The sequence below is a fragment of the Bombina bombina genome, chromosome 1, assembly GCF_027579735.1.
Source record: "Bombina bombina isolate aBomBom1 chromosome 1, aBomBom1.pri, whole genome shotgun sequence".
Lineage (NCBI taxonomy): Eukaryota > Metazoa > Chordata > Amphibia > Anura > Bombinatoridae > Bombina > Bombina bombina.
The window spans coordinates 281,868,042-281,895,857 of record NC_069499.1 but is presented as its reverse complement, the minus strand read 5'-3'; the positions used below and the strand labels follow the sequence as shown (position 1 = coordinate 281,895,857).

The 27,816-nt window shown below is 40.4% G+C and overlaps 1 protein-coding gene across 4 annotated transcripts; it reads right to left on the bottom strand.

The window, feature by feature from the left end:
• Window positions 1–18,866: 18,866 nt before the first annotated feature.
• LOC128645196 (uncharacterized) lies at window positions 18,867–25,574 on the bottom strand. Of its 4 annotated transcripts, XM_053698010.1 has the most exons (3): window positions 24,124–25,574; window positions 21,464–21,624; window positions 20,548–20,675 (listed from the first exon to the last, which is right to left on the bottom strand). In XM_053698010.1, the coding sequence occupies exons 1-3, from the start codon at window positions 25,439–25,441 to the stop codon at window positions 20,658–20,660; spliced, it is 1,497 nt and encodes a 498-aa protein (XP_053553985.1). In that variant the 5' UTR covers window positions 25,442–25,574; the 3' UTR covers window positions 20,548–20,657. The 4 variants fall into 4 exon arrangements, with proteins under 4 accessions (XP_053553984.1, XP_053553983.1, XP_053553985.1 ...); XM_053698009.1 differs by lacking the exon at window positions 21,464–21,624 and having other exon boundaries at window positions 18,867–20,675; XM_053698008.1 differs by having other exon boundaries at window positions 20,546–21,624.
• Window positions 25,575–27,816: the final 2,242 nt, after the last annotated feature.

The following is a 27,816-nucleotide window of genomic DNA, read 5'->3' as shown; positions in this document are numbered from 1 at the left end:
CATTGATAGCCTGATGAAACAGTGTGTTACACTGAGAAACGCGTTGCTGTTGTTTTTATTGTTAAATACATTTTTACCTTATTTTTAACTCTCCATCTGCTGCTCCATTGCTTTTTTGGCCTAGGCCAAATACTCTATTTGACATCCTATTTGGAGCTCCTGGACTTATAGTGTGATCAATGTGACACCGATCTGCTCCCACTACATCATTTTTGGGCATCCCTGGACTCTCCCTGGCGAGACGAGGACCCCTTTTGGCGAATATTGCACTTCTGTGCTTTATACTGTGTGAGTAGGATTCTTGTGTTCCTATTGCTGCCTTTACCTATATTATATGACCTGCACTATGTGGCGCCCTCTATCCATTCCTTCCTAGATTTGTCATCCGTGTTGCGGCATAACACCCTGGAGGAGCGGCCTATCCTTCCTTATAACACTGTTGTTCACCAATTGCGCATTATAGGACTTTGTACTAGACCATATACACTGGACTATACAGTTTGTATATATATATATATATACATTATTTATTTATTTTTTGATCACCATTATATTGTTGCTATAATAATATTTTCACATTATACTGTTGTTGCTTTATGCCATATTGAATAATTCGATTCTAACAGTACACATTGTAGTAATTATCTCCATTTTGGTTACATTTATCCTAGGCGCCTCTTATAAGTACTATAGTGACGCTGGTTGTCACTATAGGTACTAGCTATAGTGAAGAAAATGAGAGATCAGAGGTAGCTCTGAAGGCACAAGAAGGCACAAAACAAAACAAAGAAACCAGAATGTGTTTTCGCTGCAAAAAGGTCGGTCACCTGAAAAAGAACTGCTCAATCTGGAAAGCTGAGCAGCGAAGGTTAGAACCACCTACAAGAGAGAGAGCTAAGGCAGCCACAAAGCAAACTGCAGCTGCATCATGGAGCGGCAGCTTTAAAGTGACTCAGAATAGTACACCACACGGATGGTGCATTGACTCAGGGGCAACTAGTCACATGACAAGTGACGAGACATTCTTCACAGAAATTGATTTCAATACTAAAGATAAAGTCTTCCTAGCAAATGGGAAAAGTATTACAGCTGAAGGTAATGGTCAAGGGTTCCTGACTTGCATAACACCATCAGGAGATAAGCAAAGCATTCTAGTAAAGAATGTTCTGTACATCCCAAGTTTAGAAGGAAGCCTCCTATCAGTGAAAACTCTTGCTAACAATGGACTCACAATTCAGTTCCAAGGCAATGAATGCACAATTCTAAACAGGAAACAAATCCTAGCAAAAGGAAGATTGAACGAACATCTGTACAAACTTATCACTGAAAGGAAGCAAGCCAAAACAGCCATTCATAATCCACACAACAAATGTATCCACCTGTGGCACAGGCAATTAGGGCATCGAAACCCAGAGGCCATAAAGGAACTTGCAAAGGAAGGTTTATCAGAAGACATGATAATTTTGCCTTGTGACATGCTCATGAAGTGCACATGTTGTATCAAAGCAAAGGCCACCGTACCCCACTTCCACAAGCCAGTCAAAGAAAAACCACTCACCCCATGGAACTCATACACAGTGATGTGTGTGGACCAATGAAAACCCCCACACTCGGCAGGAACAGATATTTACTGACTTTCATTGACGATTATTCCAGGTACACAACAACATATCTGATGAAGCACAAAAGTGAGACATCAGAGAAATTTCAAGAATTTATAGCTACATTCAGCAACAAATTTCAACGGAAACCAGGAACAAAACGTACCGACAACGGAGGGGAATATATGAGTAAGAAAGTGGAGTCATACATGAAGAAACAAGCATTATACACCAAACAACTGTACCATACACTCCTGAGCAAAATGGTGTTGCAGAAAGGAAAAATCGCACCCTCATAGAAATGGCAAGATGCATGCTTTCAGACTCCAATTTACCTAACCAGTACTGGGGTGAAGCAATAATGACTGCAACATACTTACAGAACAGGCTACCATCAAAAACTATTGAGAGTACCCCATATGAAATGTGGAATGGATCAAAACCTAGTATGGGACATATTAGAGTGTTTGGATGTAAAGCATATGCCCATGTTCCAAGTGAGAAACGCTCCAAATTAGAGAACACAGCCATAGAAGGTATTCTTATGGGCTACAGTGAACAAAGTAAAGGCTATAGAATTCTTCATCCAAAGACCAACAAGATAACAATAAGCGGCAGTGTTTATTTTGATGAAAGTCAAACATCAGAAAAAATGTCCCTCGAAAGCCATAAAGAGAACCTCTCCACTGAATCAGCAAGAGATGCTGACCAAAGTGAAGCTGTACATGAGACAGAGCAAGAAGTGGAGCTCACAATAGAAAACACAGCTACTCACAAACCAATAGAACCCACTGAACAACCAGAAATCAGAAAATCGACTCGGGTGACGAAAGGTATACCACCCTGCAAGCTGTCATACATCGCTAAGACACATGAAACACTCGAACCAACATCCTGGGAAGATATAGAAAAATTGCCAAAAAGGGAAGCCAACCAATGGAGAAAAGCAGCCGAAGAAGAAATAAAATCACTTCAGGAAAATAAAACCTGGACACTCACTGAGCTCCCCCCGGTCGCAAAGCTATAGGAAGCAAATGGACTTTTAAAGTAAAATACGATGCAGAAGGAAATATCCACAGATACAAGGCAAGATTAGTTGCAAAGGGATACTCACAGAAATTTAGAGAAGATTATGATGAAACTTTTGCTCCAGTTGTAAAACACTCCACCATCAGAGCGCTCCTTAGCATTGCAGCCGGAAAGGGAATGCAAGTGAGACACCTGGACATCAAAACTGCTTTCCTATATGGAGACATCAAGGAGGATCTCTACATGGAACAGCCACCTGGATTTGAGAGGGAACAGAACCTTGTATGCAAACTTCAAAAGAGCATCTATGGACTAAAGCAAGCTGTGAGAATGTGGAATGAAAATGTGAATGAAGTACTCATGAAACAAGGATTCTCAAGAAGCAAAGCAGATCCATGTCTATATTCAAGGCATCAAGAAAACAAATGGATATACATCCTAATTTATGTTGATGACATCATAACTTGTTTTGAACAAGAAGGGGACTGTGACCAAATAGTTCATATATTAAAACAGAACTTTGAGATTAAAGAACTAGGGAACATCACTCATTATTTAGGAATCCAAATATAAAGGGAAGAGGATGGAAGCTATCTTCTTAACCAAAGTCAGAAAATTACAGAAATATTAGAGCAGTTTCACATGTAAGATGCAAAAGAGGTGAAAACACCTATGGAACCAGATTACCTGAAAAACAACAGAATAGAAAACTTGTTACCCAATAATGACATTTACCGCAGGGCAATTGGAAAATTGCTATACATTGCCACCGTGACAAGACCAGACATTGCCGCAGCAATAGGTATACTCTGTAGAAAAGTTGCGACACCATGTCAACGCGACTGGAATGCAGTAAAGAGGGTGATACAGTAGCTAAAAGGAACAATTCGGATGAAGCTGCCACTGCCAGCAACATCAAACCCAAAACTAATTGGATATGTTGATGCTGATTGGGCCAGAGATACCAGTGACCGCAAATCTACAAGTGGTTACATCTTCCAGTATGGAGAAGGAACAATACGTTGGTCCAGTCGAAAGCAAGCGACTGTTGCACTCTCTTCAACGGAAGCAGAATATATAGCAGCAGCACATGCATGTCAAGAAGCAATTTGGATTTGTCAACTTTTTCTAGATATGGGACTGGATGTGTCTAAACCCATACCAATCCTTGAAGACAACCAAGGGTGTATAAAGTTGACACAATCAGAAAGAGTGAATCCTCGAACCAAGCACATTGATGTAAAATATCATTTACTCAGGGACATGCAAGAACAAGGTATTATTGACATTCAATACTGCCCATCGGAAGAGATGACTGCAGACGCACTTACAAAACCGTTGCCAAAGGAACGGCATTGTTTTCTTCAAAAGAAACTGAATGTAGTGTAATTATGTACATGCCGTTGAGAAGGGGTGTTGGGAAATAAAACAGCATGTACTATACCACATGTATGAACAACATTAATGCTGTAGATGGCGCTGTTCAGTTTAGATTGCTGATTGTTTATATCTGTGATCTTGTTCATTCTTTTTACAGGAAGGAAGTTGTTTTATTATTCTCTATTGTGTTTTCCTCCTCTGTGTGTGCAGACTATCATTTTACAAGTCCTTTGGTATGTTCTAAATATTGCTGATGCATCTGTACAAGTAAAGCCTAATGCAGTTTTCTTAAGAGCTTCCAGTGTCTTTTTGATACATACACCAACATCCTCTGCATTTTCTGAAGTCTGTTTGTAGCGCATTACCAGTCTACAACTCTACTTTTCAGTAAAGTAACGGTTCTTCCTAGCTACAGCAAAGTTTTCTTGTCTCTTGTTGCAAAAAAAGAGATCTAGACTATATCCTGTTCGACCCAAGTAAAATGTCAGAGAGAAGAGGTTGTTTAGTTTTTTCAAGATCACAGTTGGTTAGTCAACGTTGACAACATTTGATTGGCAACATTTAAGCAGAGCTGCTTAGGATCAAGATTCAATCTAATATTTTTCACAGAAGCCATGATTCTGCAACTCCATATCTTCTTTTAAAACATACAGAAGATGTTTTTTTTTCAGAAAGGATTTTGGTGCGCCTTTTAGAGAAAATGTTATCTCACATTTAGCTTGAGAAATAAGCAAAGTGTTGCATTAGAAATACTTTCTCAGTAGATTTAAGTCTTTAAACAACAATTTAATTTCCAACCCATATGATGGGACATCAGTATTGACAGATAGAGACTTAGAGGCTGAATTATCAAGCCGTCAACTATGCTGCATTCAACGGCACCAATACGCTCGCCTAACATCGTGGCCGCGGACCTGAATACGCTCTCCTTATTTATAAAAAAAAAAGCTGTCAAAAAGCAGCGCACCAAGTACGGTGCGATGAGCAGCGGACTGTTGTTAACTAACAGTCATCGATCTCGCTGCTATTCGGCTTTTTCCCAAATTTATTTATACTCTGTCACTAAACACCGCCACTATACTTAAATGTTTAACCCCCATCCCGCTGCTCCCGGAGCCCACCACAACTCGAATTATTAACCCCTATCCCTCCGCTCCTGGAGCCCACCGCAACTCTAATAAAGTTATTAACCCCTATCCCTCCGCTCCCGGAGCCCACCGCAACTCTAATAAAGTTATTAACCCCTATCCCTCCGCTCCGGGAGCCCACCGCAACTCTAATAAAGTTATGAACCCCTATCCCCCCGCTCCCGGACCCCTCCGCAACTAAATAAATGTATTAACCCCTAAACCCCTGGCCTCCCACATCACTACCACTTACTAAACCTATTAACCCCTAAACCGCCAGCCCCCACATCGCCATAAACTAAGCTATTAACCCCTAAACCTAGCAACCCGCTAACTTTACATTAAATATTCACTCATCCCTATCTTCTAATAAATTTAAACTTACCTTTAGAATTAAAATAAACTATATTAAACTATTAATTAACCTAAACTAACTATTATAATAAAATTACATTAAACTAACAATTAAATTAACTATATTACATATTTAAACACCTAACCCTACTCAAATTAATTCAATCTACAATTAAAAATTACTAAGTTACAAAAAAAATAACAAATAAGTTACTCAAAATAAAAAACACTAAGTTACACAAAATAAAAACTAAATTATCAAATATTTAAACTAATTACACCTAATCTAATAGGCCTATCAAAATAAAAAAGCCCCCCAAAATAAAAAAACCCATAGCCTACAATAAACTACCTGAAAAGGGCATTTGTATGGGCATTGCCCTTAAAAGGCTTTTTCAGCCCAAAGGCCCTAACCTACAATTAAAACCCACCTAATAAACCCTTAAAAAACCTTACACTAACCCCCGAAGATCCACTTACAGTTTTTGAAGACCGGACATCCATCCTCATCCAAGCGGCAGAAGTCCTCAGCGAAGCCGGCAGAAGTCTTCATCCAAGCGGGCCAAAGTCCTCCTCGAAGCCGGCAGAAGTTTTCATCCAGACGTCATCTTTTATCTTCATCCATCTGGCGCGGTGCAGCTCCATCTTCAAGACATCCGGTGCAGAGCATCCTCTTCTTCCGACGTCTGTTGCAGAATGAAGTTTCCCTTTAAATGATGTCATCCAAGATGGCATGGTAGAATTCTATCAGCCAATCGGAATTAAAGGGGAAAAAAACCTATTGAGATTTCATCCTATTGGCTGATCCAATCAGCCAATAGGATTGAGCTTGCATTCTATTGACTATTCCAATCAGACAATAGAATGCAAGCTCAATCCTATTGGCTGATTGGATTAAAATTTGTCAGATAGTGCTGAATTTGTATTCGGAACATCTGTAATGATGTAAGCATCGATCTGTGTCGGGTTGAGACCGACGGATCGTTTGTTACGTCACAAATTTCAACTTTTGCCGGTCTGTAGGCTTTGATAAATGGGTCGAATCAGGCTCGCCAAAATTATGCTGCGGAATTCCAGCGTATTTGCGGTTGACGGCTTGATAAATATCTCTCTTAGGGGTAGATTTATTTATCATTTATCATTGCACCAGCAGTTCTTGTGAACTGCTGGTGCAATGCCGCCCCCTGCAGACTTGTGGCCAATCAGCTACTAGCAGGGGGTGTCAATCAACACGATCGTATTCGATTGGGTTGATTTCTGTCCGCGGACTCAGAGCAGGTGGACAAGTTTTGGAGCTGAGGTCTTTAGACCACTGCTTCATAACTTTTGTTTCCGGCGAGCCTGAGGGCTCGCGCGGAATCAGGGGCATCAAGCTTTATACGAAGCTTGATAAATCGCCCCCATAGACTCTGATTCCTTAAGGTTATCTACGCTGGCGAGATTCTCTAAGAATGCTTGCCAATCTTGCTAAGGGGCGTATATTGCATTTTTATATGGTGAGTAAATAAATACATTACAAAAGTGCACAATTAAAATTGTAATTTAAAAATCACACAAGTGAATAATTGAACCACTGCACAGGGAAAATGTATTGTTAAGGTGCATCAAAAACCATAACAAAATTGTTCACCAAAAATGTATTTTATAAAAAACATTAAATTTGATTTTAAATTACACACGAGTAAATCGTATTAAATATGCATAGCATAAATTGTAATTTCAGTACACTGGATGTACAAAAAACACATAGAAATAGAAAGTGTAATTGTTTTTTATTGTAAAATGGGCTGAACATAGTTGTGTATGAAATTCTCTGAAATCCCAGCATAATTCACTAAACATCTTCGTTCTACAGATCTCACAGTTTTTTTCTTGTAAATTAAAAGGTGGTGAGCTTTTATCAAAATACTCAAAGCACTAATTACTCTGAAAAGAAAACCTATGCATATGAAAATAACAGCAATATCAAGGTACAGTGCATGAAAACAGTGTAATTTGATATGGATTACGTGTAATATTAAAGTATAAACATATGACGGGTTTTCCCTGTTTACTTCAACCTCCATTACAAACGTTTACATAGGAGAAACCTCTCATTATTTCTATGGGAGACATCTCACAACTCGCAGGGACAGCCCCCCCATTGTTTTTAGATAATTCTATTAGGGCTGCCCCTGCAAATGTCAGCATGGAAAAGAATGTCAAGTCTGGCAAAGTTTTTAAAATCGGGCACATTTAGGTCTTTCATTTGAAGAAGGTTCCAGTTTCCTAAGTTATGTTAAGAAGCAGTCTGGAAAACATTACAAGTTTGGAAGTGTTAGGTAGCAAAAGACATCTTTGGAAATTAAATACTTTTTGTCCTAATAATTTGTTCTTTTGCAATACTTAATAATTTCTATTGTCTCATCATTCTTTTGATACTGCTTTTATAGCTATTTGTTCCTGGTGAGTACTGGCTAGGGTAAGCCAAGATAACATAAATAAAATCAAATATACAGCTGTTTCTATATTTTAAAAAGAATAGAAGTCTGGCATCGTTGTTTAGAACACCTGGTTGAATATACGTAAAACCAAGCTATGTAAAATATGTACACCTCCTACTGGTGCTTAATCTGTCAACTTATAAACCAAAATTATGAGACCAGGGTTAATATTTTTGTATGGGAAGCTGGAGTACAACGTTTATTTTATTTAAAGATCTATCTGCAAGCTGGAAGGGTTGTCAAGCTTGAATATAAAGACAAGCTACGGTGAAGTATACATTTTGTTCAAAGCAATATCAAACAGAAATTCATTTTATCAAACATGTCCTCAAAAAGTCTTCAGAAAAGATTACTTGTATCACACATAATTCCAGATACATTGGTAGAGGAGCTTTACCAGTGTATAATGCAAAGAGTTACAGTTTTTTTCTTTTGGGAGTGTAAATGTGTCAGTGTTTAAGTGACAGTATATTTGTGTTGTCTGATTGTACACGTGTTATTTTTAATGTTTTAGTGTGGCTATATAAGCCATATGCAGAATTGTATGTAATAACATGTATCCTTAATGGTGGAACTATAAACCATATGCTTATGGAAAACTGTATAAAGCAGTGGTTCTCAATCCAAGTGACCTCAAGGCCCAGTAAATTTTATCCGGACGTGTCCAGGGCCCGGTAGTATTTATATACTATTAATTTAAGTGTTTTGGTGTCAGTTGGGGAAGCAAATATATACTTTCACTGGTGTCAGTGGGTTCATTGGTGTCAGTGGGCTGGTATCCTTACACTCTGCCCTGTATTCCTTATGTGTGGAATGGCAGGCCTGTCACAGTGTGCGGTGGGGGGAATGTCAGGTTGCTGCCTACCATCAGGGTCGTCATGGCCTGGCTGTTAAAAAAACAGGGTCTAAAAAGTAAACACGGACAAAATTAAGTAAGGTGAACTTCAGTGAGAGAGTTACTTTGGTTTTAGTATTGGGTTTTTTTGTTGCAAAAGCTGCGATTACTTCAACTAGGTCACTGCCTGACAAATGCCATTTTCACAGCAATTTTTAGAGTAGGTTTTAGTTTTAGTATAGTTTTTTTAGAGGTTTTTTTTTGTAATTAAACATTAGTTTTAGTATAGGGCTTTTACTGGTATTTATTTTATTTTTGGTATTTTTTTTTGTAATAGTATTTCTTATTTTTTCTAACACAGGGCCAGATAACAAGTGAAGCACTACAGTTTGTTTGCATGAGCGATATCGGGTTTTCATGTTCATTTTCTTGCAAGTCAAGCTGCACTCGTATTACAAGTTGAAACTAAATGTGATTGCGTGAGCAAAATCGTGATTTACTGTGAACACAATCACGATTTACACTAGAATGATTGCCGCGACCTGAGTGCTTTGGTTAACTGTTTCGCAAAACAAAAAGTGTCAAAAAGCATAAAAAATACATTACATAATACACTTAAACTCATAATAACACCATCTAAGAAAAATTATTCTTAAACAATATTGCACACAAAAATAATAAAGGCTCAAAGATATGAAATATCAGGTGTTAAATAAAGGCAGGCAAATGGTTTTAACATAGAGATATATACATATACATGTTCAAAAGATGTATATGTATGTATATTATTATTATTATTATTATTATCGGTTATTTGTAGAGCGCCAACAGATTCCTCAGCGCTATTAACAAAGGCGGAGTACAAAAAAAAGCAGTTATAGGGATCAAATGGGTAGAGAGCCCTGCCAAGAGTTGCACTGTTGTAGTCAGTTCTTGAGAAGGTGATCAACAAACAGCTGGATTCTTAAGCTTACATGCTAAGGGGGTTCAGGGGATAGCAATGGAGGAGAGGAACTGTTATAAAGAAAGGTTAGCATAGGTTGTATGCATCCCTGAACAGTAGAGTCTTTAGGGAGCACTTGAAGCTTTTAAAACTAGAAGAGAGTCTTGTGGAGAGAGGCAGAGAGTTCCACAAGATGGGAGCCAGTCTGGAGAAGTCCTGTAAACAGGAGTGTGATGAGGTGACAAGAGAGGAGGAGAGTAGGAGGTTGTGAGCAGAGCGAAGGGGACTGGAGGGAGAGTATCTGGAGAAAAGGTCTGAGATATAGGGGGGAGCAGTGCAGTTGAGGGCTTTGTATGTCAGAGTGAGAATTTTGTGTTTGATCCTAGAGGCCAGAGGAAGCCAGTGAAGAGATTGGCAGAGAGGTGCAGCAGATGAAGAGCGACTTGTAAGGAAGATGAGTCTGGCAGAGGCATTCATTAAGGATTGTAAAGGAGCTAGACAGTAGGTGGGGAGACCAGAGAGGACAGAGTTGCAGTAATCAAGGCGGGAGAGGATGAGAGAGTGGATTAAAATCTTAGTTGTGACTTGTGTAAGGAAGTGTCTAATTTTAGAGATGTTTTTAAGGTGGAAGCGGCAGGCTTTAGCCAAAGACTGAATGTGAGGAGTGAAAGAAAGATCTGAGTCAAATGTGACCCCGAGACATCAGGCATGTGGGGTAGGGGTAATGATGGAGTTGTCGACAGTTATAAAGAGATTGGGGGTGGAGAGTTTTGAAGAAGGGGGGAAAATAAGGAGCTCCGTTTTGGAGAGATTTAGCTTGAGGTAGTGAGAGGACATCCAGTTGGAGATGTGAGAAAGACAGTTAGTGACACGGGTTAGCAAGGAAGGAGAAAGGTCTGGTGTATATATATGTGTATATATATATATATATATATATATATATATATATATATATATATATATATGTCTATATATATTTGTATTTATATGTGTGTGTGTGTATATATATATATATATATATTTACAGACATATATACACATATAAACACATAAATACATATGTACACACATATAGACATATATGTGTATTGAGCCCTTTGCTGTCAAGTAGATGAAAACATGAAAAACCATATTTATGCAATATTCATACTTAATAAAGTATTATAGTGTTTATTTACTGTAAATATTTGATATTCCAATGTTCTGCACATAGAAGAATATGATCTATGTATTTCTAAATAGACATTCCCATATATAGCTGTATGTATATATACCTATATATAATCATCAATATATATATAGGTATATATATATATACCAAAATACCATCAGGTATATGTAGAAATTCAGGTTAGCGTGGGAGTCGGGTGTTTCCACTTTTTTTTTGTTCCATTCACTTCTATGGGGGAATAAGTTATCGCGCAGGCAATATTCTAACTTCAGTTTGTTGCACACATCGGGTTAGCGCGCGAGCAATAACTTTTTACTTTCAACTTGTAATACAAATGCAACCTGACATGTGCAGTTAGCGCGAGAGGGAAAGCGCTAAATAGCGCTCCACTTGTAATCTGGCCCTTAGTAAGTCTTAGGTTAAGGATTTTGGGGGATAGCTGTTAGGGAGTTAATAGGTTAGGGAGTAGATTGTTATAGAGGGTTGTTGTGGTTAGGAGGTTAATTGGGTAATGTGGTTTTAATTGAGGTGTTAAAAGAGCAGGGGGATGTGGCAGTTATTAGTCAGCTTATTGCGATGGAGGATAACGCGCGAGTGTAGGTGTTAAACAGAAGATATTGCGTTGGCAAAATCACAATAACCCCATTGAATTAACTTTTTGGGCATGTCGCTTGTGATTTTAATGCTCAATGGTGAGCATTAAATAGCGATACACTCATAATCTAGCCTAAATGGGAAAAACAGGTGACATTTTGTAAAATTCGCCATTTACGCTACAATCCTTTCGGTGCGTGAAGGGCTGTAGATAACAGTATTGCGCAGCATAAAAGTTTCACAAAACACTTCAAAAATACATTACAAAGTACAGTTACACTCATGTTAACAATATCGAATAAAAATTATTTTAAAAAATATTGCTCACAGAAGATCTACGAGATCTCGGGGTTAGAAAAAAATGTTGACACAGGGATTTTACATTGACATACATAAACATCCATATAGAAACGTGGATTTATATTGATAGACATATGTTTAACTATAGAGATAATGAAAAGATTGTACATTACAATCTTATGCACATTAAACAATATCTCAGAGGAATTTTCAAAGCGATATTCACATATAGATCTCGAGATATCTAGACAAATATTTATACATATACATATCTCACAATAAATAGATATATTAGTCCAAATATCATCACATATGAAGGGAAATATTTATTTATAAATAAATAGAACATATTCCGTTACGAAAACATTTTCGCTATATGAAATATTCGCATTTTCATGTACTTTTTTCAAGGAGAATATGACATGGTCTTTGCGCAACAGATAAGGGTTTTTGTGTCTTTTTTTTTCTATTTGTCTTCTCTGTGAATGCACACGCAATTTGGCTGTTTAGATTATGCGGCTTAACGCACAGACAAAATAGGTAATTTTGCAACTTGTACTAGCTGCCCAACCTCAAATGTGAAAAACCCATAATGCGCACAGTTTTTTCGTAACTGATTTGCCGCGCCACTTGTAATCTTGCCCTTTATGCATTATGTTTGCAATAGTATGCAAGTGTGTTTAAGAAAAACAACCCCAATACACTGCAGGGGTTAATAGCTTTATTTAGCGGCGGCGATGTGGGTGGTGGCGGCGGTTTTAGATAATTTTGCTTCGGCAATCAGCGCCATATTAGTTATGTTAAAGGGACACTGAACCCAAAAATTCAGAGCATGAAATTTTAATCAACTTTCTAATTTACTCCTATTATCAATTTTTATTCGTTCTCTTGCTATCTTTATTTTAAAAGCAGGAATGTCAATCTTAGCAACCAGCCCATTTTAGGTTCAGCCCCATGGATAGCACTTGCTTATTGGAGGCTTACATTTACCCACCAATAAGCAAGCATAACCCAGGTTCTCAACCAAAAATGGTCCGGCTCCTATGCATCACTTTCCTGCTTTTTAAATAAAGATAGTAAGAGAACGAAGAAAAATTGATAATAGGAGTAAATTAGAAAGTTGCTTAAAATTGCATGCTCTATCTGTATCATGAAAGAAAAAAAATTGGGTTTAGTGTCCCTTTAAGTTAAATAGTTTTTTCAGATCCTTTTCATTTTTGCAGATCCATTCTTTATTCATATGCACTATTCTATTCTAAACTTTAGAATAGAATAATGCATATGAATAAAGAATGAATCTGAAAAAACGGATTCCGAGAAAAACCCATTTAACTTAACATAACTAATTTGCCGAAACAAACTTTTTTTTTAAACTTAAAGGGACACTGTACCCAAAAATTTTCTTTCGTGATTCAGATTGAGCATGAAATTTTAAGCAACTTTCTAATTTACTCCTATTATCAAATTTTCTTCATTCTCTTGGTATCTTTATTTGAAATGCAAGAATTTAAGTTTAGATGCCGGCCCATTTATGGTGAACAACCTGGGTTGTCCTTGCTGATTGGTGGATAAATTCATCCACCAATAAAAAAGTTCTGTCCAGAGTACTGAAACCAAAAAAAAGCTTAGATACCTTCTTTTTCAAATAATGATAGCAAGAGAACGAAGAAAAATTGATAATAGGAGTAAATTAGAAAGTTGCTTAAAATTGCATGCTCTTTCGGAATTACAAAAGAAAAAATTTGGGTTCAGTGTCCCTTTAACTAAAACTAATTTGCTGAAACAAAATTATTTATTTAACTAATGAAAACAAAACGAAACAAAAATTTTAGCGTTGCACATGTTTAAGTCCAAGATCAATTTAAAAACATTTTACTTTGTATGGCTAATTATTACTTTAGGTATAGAATCTAAAGTTGGTGTTTTGGGATGGGGAGTTTGTTGTTTTACCATTTTTTTCTACAAACTAAATACTTCCTGCTAAAAAGAAACAAGCTATATATGATTTGTATAAGTTGCTTACAGCAAAAGCACCGAAAATGATGTTTAAAGGGGACAATAAACTTAAAAAATAATGTTATATAATTTTGCACATATTGCAGAATTATATAATATTAGCTTAGCGGCAGCTTTAAAAATAAAAAGCTTTGAGAGATTTTTGCTATCAAAGTTGCACTTATCTGGTCTCATCTCCAGGCTCTTGTGATCGGGTCTTGGTTTTCAAAAGCGATTTGCGGGCACGCTGTCTAATCACAGCGCACCCAATCGTGCCATTGAATGTAGCTCGCTCTTGCTCTGGTCTGGTAGCAGGAGCGCTACATTAAATTCAATGGCGCGATCAGACGCACTGTGATTAGACAGCGTGCCCATGAAGCGCTTTTGAAAACCAAGACCCGATCAGAAGATCCTGAAAAGGAGACCAGGTAAATGCAACTTTGATAGCAAAAATCTCTCAAAGCTTTTGATTTTTAAAGTTGCCGCTAAGATAATGTGCAAAATTATATAACATTATTTTTTAAGTATACTGTCCCTTTAAATACAAAGTTAAAAAGTAAAAATAAACTACTTCAGCACAAAGGTAGATAAGAAACAGTACAGAGCTAGAGGGGTAAACCAGTATTCTTTTTCCTCCACTTTTACAATGCTGCTATAGCCTTTGATAGCCTTCAATTGTAATATCTACATTTCCCAACACTGATGCTTAGAAAATGCATAAAGGATCAGGATTGACAATTTACTCTTTTTCTGCATGATACTCAAATTAAATTCTCAGTAAATCAATGTAAAAAGTAACATCTCATCACTTTTAAATGCATAGAAGATCAGTTTTACTTTTTCATGTTCTGTTGTGTTGGTTGAACTGCACATTGATGTATTGACGTGTGCAGTATGTGCTTAACAAGCTGTGATGTTTAATTAATTTATTATAAAAAAAACAGCAAATAAAAACATTAAAAACACTTTAACACATCACAGTGCAAAACAATCAATAAAGACTACTTTGAAGCACATCTTTTTTGATTTTTTTTAGGGGAATTTTCAATATTTTAAAGGAACCAGGCGGTGTCTCTAATTGAAAACCTTTTTCTCATATGGTTTTGGATGTTCAATAAACCATTTAAAGTCTGAGATTAGAGAAAATTAGTTTTCAAGAGGCTGGATGAGTTGATAAAAAATGAAGTTGTTCAGGTACTCAGAATCTTTTGCTAATGATTTTGATGGATAAAAATTGGGGCAGTGTCATAGACCAATGTTAATTATTTCATGGCGTAGTGTCATTTTCCAATAGTCTGGCGTCTTCTGCAAAGTGATGAGAAGCACACACTTTTTAAAGTCTCCATGGTCAATACTACAATATAATTAGCCACTTTATATAATGACACTTTATAGGGACATGAAACCATTTTTTTCTTTCATGATTTAGAAGGAGCATGCAATTTTAAACAACTTTCCAATTTATTTCTATTATCTAATTTGCTTTATTCTGTTGATATCTTTTGTTGATAAGCATATCTAAAATGACTCAGTAGCTATTGATTGAGGCTGCACATTGTTGTCACATGTGATTGGCTTACCCATGTGTTTTGCTATATCTTCAACAAAGTATATCTGAAAAATGAAGTAAATTAAATAATAGAAGTACATTGGAAAGTTGTTTAAAATTGTATTCCCTATCTGAATCTTGACCTTTTAGGATTAAAAAGACATGAAACTCAAAATTTAAGGTTTCTGGTTTGGATAGAGCATGTAATTTAGGAAACATTTAAATTCACTTCTATTTTCAAATTGACTTAGTTCGCATGAACAATATGTACATATTATACACTACTGGGAGCTAGCTGGTGATTGGTGGCTATACACATATGACTCTTGTTATTGGCTCGCCAAATATGTTCATCTAGGCCTGAGTAGTGCTTTGTTTATCTTCAGCTGATTTTGTCTTTAACCTTTTTGCAGGGGTTAATCACAGAATTATATACAAGAAATAGTGCTATAAAATACTCTAAAGCATTTTCTTTTTGCACTTTTATGTCACTTTATTATCAGTGTCACTGATATCACCATGTGCACAGCCATATAAAGTGTTACAGCACAGATAAAACACATTTAGCATAATAGCAGCGATCAGTGTTCCCTGGCAGTTTGGATTCAGACAATTTAACTCTGTACAGAAGCAGTATAATTAGCTTTGTTACAGACTTAGAACTAAAAAGAGTGAGATCAGCCCTTTATTTCCCCTGTTTTTTTCTTATTCTCATCAGCTCAATATGAAGAAAAAGCTGGTCATGACACAAGAAAGATTACAATATACATGAAGGAGGAAAGCAAATGAATGTAAAATGTTTTATTAAAGGGGATGATATAAAAATTACCTTATCCAGATATTTATTAAGCAGAGAATACATATTTAGTACCAGAAAAAGTAAAATAGATACAAGCTGCTACAGAAAATATTATAATGATATGATTGTTCTTCTGTAACCCAGTGCATAAATCACCATCTCCTCTTCGCTATCTCTGCATGTGCACATGTTGCAGACTGTTCTCAACAATTTGCTAAAAAGTGACACTGAGCAAAGGAACGCATTTCAGATGGCACCGTATTTAGAATGTCAGTATCTATAATAATTCCAATCAACAATGTCCAGGGTTGGATTTAATAGCCTTGGATGCAATTCAGGGCTATGGCATTTTCTGAACTCTTCAGAAGAATGAGAATGCTCAGCAGTTAGCTCTCCCATTCACAATCCTAATTGGTTAACATCATTTACCAATCAGGATTGTTAAATATTCTAGAGTAACCAGATTGAGATCTAGTTGTTGATGGCCCTAAATAGGCTGAAGACCTAAAGAACTTAGGGAACAGTAATATAAATTTGTTTTTGTTTTTATCGGAAGGGTTTGCATCAGGTGGGATAAAGTTAAAAAAGGGATGTGATAGTGGAAGATTGCTTTTAGGGTTAATTGCAGGGGGAAGGATCATATTAGCAAATATAAAGTAGATAGATTTATGATGGATTTATCTCTGTGGATGTTTTGAGACAACACTAATATTTGTCTTTGAGGTTTTGCATTGAAAGTGTTTAATGATCAGAAGTGTTAGTTAAAATGTGGTGGAGATCACAGGGCTAGTGAGCTATGACTCTATTGCCAATGTAATCTATTTATTATTATTATTTAGCGTACCACATATAGTTTACAAGTAAAAGTGAGTATGATCCAATTACTTGAATAGTGCTGCTATGAAAAACATTTTTCATAGCTGCTCCTTTATAGCAACTTGCAAAGGATCTAGCCATTTGTTTTCTTGTGTAATTAATTATAATGGTTTAATATACTTTGGGCCAGATTACAAGTGGAGCGCTAAATATCGCTTTCATGAAAGCAATAATTGCACTCCACTGTGTAATACCAGCACATGCTAATGTATGCGGGTATTACAAGTTGTCAGCAAAGCAAACTTGAAATGAACTGTACACTTTATTTTGGGGGAAATATGGGGACATTTTTTTCATTAACCCTAGATCTTATCTCTGCTTAAAGAATTAGAGCGCAAAGTGCTAACGCAAGCTGGTTATTTAACGTGGCTGGTTATTTAACGTGCACCCTGTAAATTTGCCCAATTACAGGTGCACATTAAAATTGCGCTCCACTTGTAATCTAGACCATAAAACAGTAACTGGTGGTCGTATATATAGAGTTGGTCAAAAAGGCTATTATATTTGACACTGGTTATAGTATTTATATCTAGGCTAAACTACATAGGATAGAGATAACAAAACTATGACAATAAACTGTTCATATTCAGAATATGTTCTCTATTTTAAGAAAGTCATTATCTACCTATGAAATTTCTGTAAGTATATGCAATTCAATATGTCGCTATAAGAGATAGAGGTCACACATAGCCTTCACAGGGCATCAGGGAATGTGTACTGTAGATCAAGTTTAGTAAAGCAATGGTGCTATATTAGGAAGTGCCTGCACATCATAGTGAAAATCATATTTGTGTTCATATTCTTAGCAAAAGAAATTTGCTACTTGACTTGAAGAAAAGTTCCCTCTGGAAATCACACTAAATATGATGAAGGGTTTTAGCCCAGTTGCCAAATGATTAATCACCATCCCTAGATAATAGTAGAGTAAAATGTAAAAAAAATCATGCTAGAAAGCTGGTAGTGAGGTAGATGATATATAGAAATACTACAGACAACAGACATGAATCATGTCTTTGTTGGAAACAAAACTGACTAGGACGCGTATTGCTATATTGTGGAAATTGAGGAAGATATAGAGTAACACCAACAAGTTCAATGATGATGTAGGATTCCCAGAAGTTTTAGAAATCGATAGAGTAAAAAATATGCTTAGAATTACTGTACCATATGAAATACAGTGGTTTTCAGTGTATTTAAGTTACATACATGCCAGTAAAAATATTTGGGTTTCAGATACAGTTTGAAATGTTCATAAGACAATTAAACTATTGCACTTTCAGAATTGTATTGTATATACAGTACTATTTCTACAAACAGAGACAAATCAGCCAAAGTGATCCCAGCAATGGACAAACAATAATATACATGGAGCTGAAAAAGTCCACAAAGATAGTTTGCTGGTGCGGCAGGCAGCAGTTTTAATCTTTCTAATATTAATAACCAAGGGAAGTATGAACAAACAAGGGGAGCAGGTGATGGCAGGAACAAACTAACTTGCCAATATCAGAGAGACTCTGTTAATCAAGGTCAGGTGCAGGCAAGAGAGATTATGTGGTAGTAAAGGACCCAGTATCTGTATATTCAGATAAGGAACGCAGAGTTGATATAGTTTTGAAGCTGGGCCTTAGAGATAACAATTCTCCTGTCAGTCTTCTTCTGAAAGTAGATCTTCCCTGATAGTTGTTTAAGGGAAGAGGCCTGAGATAGTTATTAGGCCCATTAAGGGATTAAATGCTTACCGGATCCTTCTTCACAGAGGAGAGGATTTAACATAACTTAATTAAATAACTATGTACATGAGAATGTAGTGCGAAATAACCACAGACAAACTTTTTATGGGAAAAATTTTGTGACCGTCACAGGCCATAAAATTTTATTAACCTAACAAACTAGATAGAACTGATAGAACTGAAAATATATATGGCGGCATAGAGATCAGCTACCCAGAACAGCAGGAGATCACCGGCCCAACGGGAACAGCAGCAGAGGAGTCTCTGCCCTAAGGAGATGACGCTGAGGGGTTGCAGAGATCACGTGACCATCCCTCAAAAGGGAGGAAGGAGGGTTACCGTCACGTGCACGTGAGGGCCTACCCTCCTCCCCGGAAGTCTGGCCATCACTCACCCCTAGCGACCTTCTCCTGCGCAACCGGACCGAGGATCTCCCGCCGCCAGGGTGAAAGAAGATCTTCCACCTAGATAAGGATTCCCTGTTACCAAGCCGTGTAAACCGCATAACAGGGAGAGGAGATCCATATCCTACAGTAATGGCTTATTGGGCCTAGGGTGAGTAGCCATAGCCCTGCCATTAAGGTGCCGTCGAAAATACAACATCATTAAAACATTACAAAAGGGGAAGGGAGGGAGGGAAAAAACTGCTTCAGCCAGGATCCGGAGAAGAAGAGGAAGTTGCAAGGGAGAACTTGGCTTATCTACTGGTAAGGAGGGGCCTACCCTAAATTGCAACAATGTTGCACCCAGCACCTTCCCTCTCTCTTCTAACCCACTCTCCTACAGCCTTAACCCTTAGACTGCTCCAGGCTTATACTAAGCCCTACACTGCATTAAGGGATTAAATGCTTACCGGATCCTTCTTCACAGAGGAGAGGATTTAACATAACTTAATTAAATAACTATGTACATGAGAATGTAGTGCGAAATAACCACAGACAAACTTTTTATGGGAAAAATTTTGTGACCGTCACAGGCCATAAAATTTTATTAACCTAACAAACTAGATAGAACTGATAGAACTGAAAATATATATGGCGGCATAGAGATCAGCTACCCAGAACAGCAGGAGATCACCGGCCCAACGGGAACAGCAGCAGAGGAGTCTCTGCCCTAAGGAGATGACGCTGAGGGGTTGCAGAGATCACGTGACCATCCCTCAAAAGGGAGGAAGGAGGGTTACCGTCACGTGCACGTGAGGGCCTACCCTCCTCCCCGGAAGTCTGGCCATCACTCACCCCTAGCGACCTTCTCCTGCGCAACCGGACCGAGGATCTCCCGCCACAAGGAAGCATTTTAATGGTACCCTTGCCGCCAACGCACAACCCGATTTACAGGAGGGGTAACAGAGCTCTCTGAATGTCCCCTATGAATAAATCCAGCCCCACATCAGAAAGGTGAACTTTATCCCTTCTATATAGCTCGGTTCTATCAGCCGAAATGGCTTCGTGCCGTACCACGAAGCCACCTGACCCAGTGACGGTTTTCGCTACAGACGCATTGATCTTCTTCCTAACCCGGTATGCCGCCGTATGGGCCGACATATGCCTCCAGTGGAGACGGGGTATTATATGGGACCACCCTATCATGACCCCCGGGATGCGTACTCTTAGCCACCCAATGTCTGCCTGCATAACCTTAATCAACTGTAAAACTGGTATGGCCCCCACATCGTTACCCCCTAGGTGAAGAATAATAATGTGAGGCTTCCCCCAGCGTACCAGGGCCTCAGATATGGTTCCTGCTAATTGGGGCCAGCACATCCCCCTATCACCCAACCACCTAACGGATGCCTTGTTGGAAGGGAGACCTAGGGATTGGCCAAATGGGAGGGACGCACAGCGTAGGGAGGCCCAGTGGACAAAGGAGTGGCCCACAATCCAGATTCGCTTCACCCCGGGGGTAGTGCCTGTGGAGACAAACATTTTAGTATCCTGAATTAACATCTAAACATTAAACAATTGGACGGACATAGGTTCTGAAACAATTGGACCGCCAACGCCCAATACGTTTTATGTCCTCGCACGAGGAGCCCGCTTGCGCAGCGTTAGTCGCGGCCCCTATGCGAAAAGAGTGCGGGGCCAGTCTGCTAGCGTCCAGCCCCGCCTGGACTGCCGCCAATTTTAGGACCCTACCGAACTGAAATTTGGAAAGGGATCTGCCGTCCGCATGGACCAGGAATTGCCCCGGGCCAGGCGGCCTTTGAGCCAGGTAAAGATTAACGCAGTTAACCGGGCAGCATGCGCTGTTCACCTGAGGGTGAACGGGGATCCAGGTTCCCTTACCTTCCTGATCTGTCTTTGATCGCGGCAGAAAAAGAAGTAAGGAATCAGGGGCAGCTCTAACATGTTGCAATTGTATACCTGCCCCAGACGCCTGCTTGGAGGGTGCTACTACCTCACTAACTCTAAGAGCGGCGGCAAAGGCCAGATTAAACGCAGTTTTGAAGAGTAGGGCTTCAAAATCTGATCTACAGACCACGTCGAGCGCCAAGAGCAAACGCTCCAGGCGGTCGCGGGTGATGGGTTCGCGCGTGTCTATTTTCCGCTGCTGCGATCTGCCCCAACCCTTGATCACCTGCCTAATAAAAAAGGAATTGGTTGGGTCAGGAATGGCTAATGCCCTATAGAAAAATGAGAGGGCGGCCAATTTGGATTGTATTGCCCCCTGACGGGCCCCAGAGGCATGCAAACTCACCAGCCAATCATGTAAGTTGTCCCTAGACCCCTGAGCAGCGTCGGCTCCCCTGGACGCACAGAAATTGTCCCATTCAGACCACATGCGGGCATAGGCGTGCCAAGTGGATGGTGCTAAGGAGGAGCGGACCAACGGCAGTAAGGCTATCCAGGAAGGACGAGCTGCCAAAGGAAATCAGGACAGCGTAAGCCCACGGCTGCAGCTGTGGGGGCTAACTTGCGAAATGTCGCCCATTCGAATCGTGACAGGGCGTCAGCTACAACATTGTCGACGCCCGGGACATGACGGGCCTGGAACTGGATGTTAAGGTCCAGACAGCGCAACACCAGGTGGCGCAGCAAGGTAATGACCTTTGCTGAGGTGGCTGACAAGTTATTGATCGCAAAGACCACACTGATGTTGTCTGTCCAGAACACAACAGTCCCGTTCGACAACTTCCCACCCCACAGCTCGACCGCCAAGACCACGGGGAATAGCTCCAGGAGAGTCAGGTTTCGAGTAAGGCCCGCCGGGGCCCAGGACTCCGGCCAGGGCTCCGCGCTCCACTCTCCCTGGAAATAGGCCCCGTAACCGTGCGATCCAGCTGCGTCAGTGAAAAGGTGCAGTAACTGGCTAGACATGGGAGGGGTACGCCAGACCCGAATCCCGTTAAATCGCGTGAGAAACTGTTCCCAGACTACCAGGTCAGCCAGCAATTCACTCCCTAGGGTTATCTTTGATTTCGGGTTTGACCTACCACTAAGCTGTCTTTCCAGTCTACGGTTAAAAACCCGACCCATGGGGATAACTCTGCAAGCGAAATTAAGCAAACCTAACAGGGATTGTAACTGTTTCAGGGAAATAACTGCATTAGAGACTGCCGCTCTGACCGCCTCAAGCATGCCCTGAACTTTATCAGGTGGCAACCTACAGAGCCGAGCCTGGGTGTCGATTTCGATTCCCAGGAAGACTAAACAGGACGCGGGGCCTTGCGTTTTGTCCTCTGCTAGGGGCACCCCGAAATGTCTCATGACGCTGCGCATGATGTTCATTGTGGATAAACAATCATCGGAGCCTGCCCTCCCTACAATGAGAAAATCGTCCAGGTAGTGTGCTATGGGATCGCTGCCCACTTCTGAAGCTACGACCCAATGAAGGAAACTACTGAACGCTTCAAACAAGGCGCATGACAAAGAGCAGCCCATGGGCAGGCAGCGATCCACGTAGTACACACCTGCAAACTTACAACCCATTAGATGGAAAACTGAGGGGTGGAGTGGAAGAAGCCTAAATGCCGACTCAATGTCTAGTTTCGCCAATAGAGCACCATGACCCGCCCTCCTGACCAGGTCTAGTGCGCTATCAAAGGATTGATAGCGCACCGAGCTGAGTTGGGGGTCAATGGCATCATTGACTGAGCTACCTTTTGGGTACGACAGGTGCTGAATGAGGCGAAACTTCCCTGGCTCTTTCTTGGGAACCACCCCCAACGGGGAAATGACCAAATCAGGTAAAGGTGGGGCAGCAAAGGGGCCCGCCATTCGCCCTAAAGTCACTTCTTTATTAATTTTATCCCTCACTACTTGGGGGTGTTGGTATGCTGAAATAAGGTTCCTATTAAATCTCTTACCCTTGATTTGCCTAAATGTGGGGATATGAAAACCAAATGAAAAACCCTCCCATAACATACGTGCCGCCGCCTGGTCTGGGTAAGCCCACAACCATGGTGCCATGGCATGTACATTAATTGGCGTTTCCGCCTTTCTGGCCCAAGTTTGCTGAAGGGGGCTTATTGGCCTGGTCCCTTCGCTTGATGCAGTCACTGCCAGGGTGTGGACCCGAGCAGTACCTGCAGACATGTCTGAAGGTGCATGCGCTACCCTTGTCGCATTTTTTGTCCTGGAAGGGCCAGCAGGTTCCCCCCCGTTTCCTGCTTCTGGTATTGCGAAAGGACTGCTGCGCTGATTGCTGAGTTGAAGTTGCAGCAGCGGGTGCACCCCCTTTTGGGTCCATTCGCTGCCACAACTGGTTATCAGTAGAGTCAAATGTCAGGGAAGGATTTCCTGCCATTTTCCTCCTGAACTCAGCATCATATTCCCTCCACACACCTTCACTGTGATTACGCTGAATCCAGTGAATAGTGTCCGTGTATTTTAGGATAGGCAAACTCTGGGAGGGGTACTTTTCGATATAACAGGAGGAAAAAACCCTGAAGCACTGGAGCCACTCATCAAAAGTGTCTGGGCGTTTAAATTTTTTAGGCCCTGTTCCCTCAGCGCTCTTCTCTCTCTGCCTATACGCCTCCACCGAAAGGTCAAATATATTAACATATTTTCCACGGTGGATTCTACTGACCACCTTTTTGCGCAGGTGTCTATGCAATGAGTATATTTTTCCTGGGCTTGCGTCCCCGTAAAGGGCTGCTCGCCTTTCGGAGATGGCCCTGGTAGGGAGAGGTTCAGCTGGCACCTCTGTAGATGGGTTTTGCGGGGCGGGGTTACTGGCGCTATCCTGCTTAGTATCTGGCTTGACCCCCCTCTTTAAAATTTTCTTAATCATTCTAAACATTTTCTTCTGACCTGCCCCTTGTAAACCCAAGGAAGAGTCAGTCTCAGACCCTGAGTCAGAAGAGGATGAGTCAGAGGAAGAAAGGTCATTGTGTGTAAATAAAGCATTCTCACCGTGACTAATGGCAGGAGGTCCCTGACCCATGCTGGAAACGGGCTGGCCTGCTGGCTGGTTTTGGAGGGCGAGTCCTGAAGACCCTTGCTGTGCAGTGGAAGTGGTGGCTGCTGCTCCTGCTGTAATGCTGCCTGGTACTCCTGCATCCGCCCCACTCATGACTGTGGCAGTGTTGGTCCGTGTTTTTGCTGCACTTTGTGATCCAATTGCCCCCTGCAAAAGAGAAAGAATTTGGCGAGCACTTTGCCCAATGGATGTGTCTGGATTATCAGTAGCAAGGGGTGGATGAGCTATATGAAGTGGTGTATGAAATCCCTGACTCACTGACTGTCCATTCGCAGATGTCTGAGCATTCACACCCTGCTGGTCTACAATAGGGTTATGGCATGCCTGGCTTATTGATTGTGCATGGTTTAATGAGTGTGCATGAGCGCCCTGCGTGGCTGCCATGGGGGAGTGGATACCCTGATCAAGGGGTTGTACTCCTTGTATGCCTAAAGTAATGGGATGTTGTAGCTGGCTTAAAGATTGCACATTCGCATTATGTATGCCAACCAGGGGTGTATTATATCCCTGAGGAGCTGCTTGTACGTTCACACCATTCAAAGCCGCATTCACACCAATGGGGGATGGTAAATGATGAGATGGTAAATGATGCTCAATGTTTTGATTAACATGCATACTTTGAACATTGCCTTGATTCACATGCAGGCTATTATTAGACACAATATCATGCGGCTGAGCGGCCGCTTGCACTAAACCACTATCAGCCCTGTGTGGGTTAATAATATCGGGAGCGGCCTGCTGAACGGCATTTGCGTTATCTCCCATTTGTATAAACTGTAATGGCCTCATTGCCCTGGAAGGGTTAACTCTGCGTGTCCCCCTACCCCTATCACTGGCTATCTGCCTGGTACTACCTCTTATGATGGAGCGACCCCTTTGATGCCCCTGAGGATTAACATTCAAATGTGCCGTTCGCTTGCGCAGTTTGCTTGCGCTGCTAATGCCCCTCCGACCCCCCACTGATAACCCGCCAACGGCCAAGGACGGCTCTCGGTGCTCACCTGCAAGTGGCGTTGCCCCGGGAGCCGATGTCCTTGTGACCGCGCGGGAATCTGCCAAGCCGGAAGTGCCGATGTCCGCTTCCGGTGACGTCACTAACATGGCGTTGACACCGGAAGTCGGACCCGGACCACGCGGCTGGCGAAGGAGATCGCTAGGCCCCGGGGGGAGCAGCATAGGCCCTGAGATGGCATGGGCCTCGGGTATGGTGCGACCAGGGGCAAGTCCGGGTGTTGAGGGCTGAGGGGCCATGTTCCGGCCGGGCTGGGGACCGCGTGTTGCCACGTGTGGTGCCTCAATGAGAGGTGTGAAAGGGCGATGCCTGCTGGGGGTAGTTAAAGCAGGATCCGGATCCTGACTAGAAGGATCAGGAGGGAAAACAGCTGGTGTGACAATGGGCCCTGGGGAGGCTGCAGCCATAGCGGATATTATGTTTTTCAATAGGTCAGAAACTGCTGACATAGCAGCAGGGGGTACAGCACTTAAAAATGAGGCCTGTACACTATCAAGAGGTAAATTAGCCTGCTGGGTCTGCAATGCTTGAGGTCTGGGGGATTCCTGAGCTAACTCAATATCAATAGGTCCCTGCTCTTCCACATTATGAACCTGGGCTGACACAACAGTAGTATATTGAGTTGGGGGAATGATATCTAAATCATCCTCAGAAATAGATTGAAAACTTATCTTTATTTTTTCTTTTGCAGGTGCAGGAGGTTCCTGTTCCGACTGGTAACGTCTGGGAGGCAGAGTAGAACGCCTGGAACGATGCATAGCTGCACTGGTGATGACAGAACTGCTAAGAAAAAACTGCTTCAGCCAGGATCCGGAGAAGAAGAGGAAGTTGCAAGGGAGAACTTGGCTTATCTACTGGTAAGGAGGGGCCTACCCTAAATTGCAACAATGTTGCACCCAGCACCTTCCCTCTCTCTTCTAACCCACTCTCCTACAGCCTTAACCCTTAGACTGCTCCAGGCTTATACTAAGCCCTACACTGCATTTCTCCCCCTTGGAATTTGAATCTGGTTCTGTCTGTTCTTTAAACCTATGCATTCTCTGGACCAAAAGTTATTATCATGGAAGGTTCTCTTTCTTCTAACCATTTCTTCCACTGGAAGAGTTTCTGAATTATCAGCTTTGTCTTCTGATCACCCCTTTTTGATTTTTCATCAGGTTAATGATATCAGCAACCAAGATAAAATGTATATAACAAAGGGATATTTCCAAGGATATATCCCTGGACTACACAATCTTAAAAAATTTTTTTAATAATAAATTGCAATTTTAAATGCTTGTTATTTTGCAGGTATTTTGTTAGATAGCACTTTATTGATGATATATGCATGTGTAAAATCAGTTTATTTTTCCTTAAAGCTTCTTTATCTTTTAAAAAAGAACAAACCAAAGTAGAAAATTATTTAAAAAAAACAACAACAATCTTTGTGGGAATTCTTCCTACTGAAATGGTTCAATGAAGAAAAAGGACACCAATCACACATACTTACAGGGAATACTGTGTTGTTAAAATGTGAATTGGAATACTGCTGATGGCTCTCAATGCAAAGTATCACATTAGTTTACACAGTGTGAAGCTGCTTAACCCTTTGGCTGCTAAGCCATTTCCCACCTGTGTGCTAAGCTGGTTTTGAGCTTTTTGTTGCAGTTCACGTTTAAACGCTTTTAGAAGTAAAGTTTATGTGAATAAACTATACAAACGATATATTGTTTTTTTTCAGCAGACCTAGCAGATTACAAATATACCATTATATGTGTATGTCTCAACATGTTTTAAAAATAAAGTATAAGATGTGAAAAAAGTGTATTTTTTTACTCCACACTCAATAAAAATTAGTTTGTAATTTTATTTTTCTAAACTCTATCACCAAAACCTGTGTTGCTAAATATTTTTAGTAGGTAACCTGTCTAAAATAAGCAGAAATTGAGAACATTTCACTGTGTTTTTCTAATGTTTTATTGCCGACGTGTCAATTTGATAGACTAACACAAAAAGCATCTTTAAATGTAATGTATTGTTGCCAGCAATAAAATGGTTTCAGCTGCCTGGGAAGTGCAGATATGACAACAAAACTATATATTTTTAGAAGCTACACCCTCAGTTGCATCAAATGAGGTCTTATTTGTATAACAAATCTGAAGTGTGCAACAAATAAGCGAATATCACACTTGTAAAAAAACAAAAAGACAAAATTAAGCAAAGTAACGTGTTCATTTATATCTTACGCTCTCCAAATTTGTGCTAGCAATACATGCAGCCCCTCATTTGATGCGCCAAGGGGTGTACTTTCCAAAACTGTACCTTGTATACTGTATCTTAAATTCCAAGCTGGCTACAGCTGTCTAATTGTAGAAATCTCCTCTAAATGTTTAAAGAAAAATTTTAAAGATTTTGAAGGCTGCCATATCTGCAGTTCTAGCCACCTGGGAAGTTAAATTAGGGAACATTAAGTACCCATTTGTAGAAAATACAACCCCTGATGCATCAAATGAGGGGTTATATGTACTTCTAGCACAAAAGGTGAGTATGCAAATATTCATGGAATAAGTGACATGTTCATTTATGTCTTACGTACTCCAAATTTGTGCTAGCAATACATGCAGCCCCTCATTTG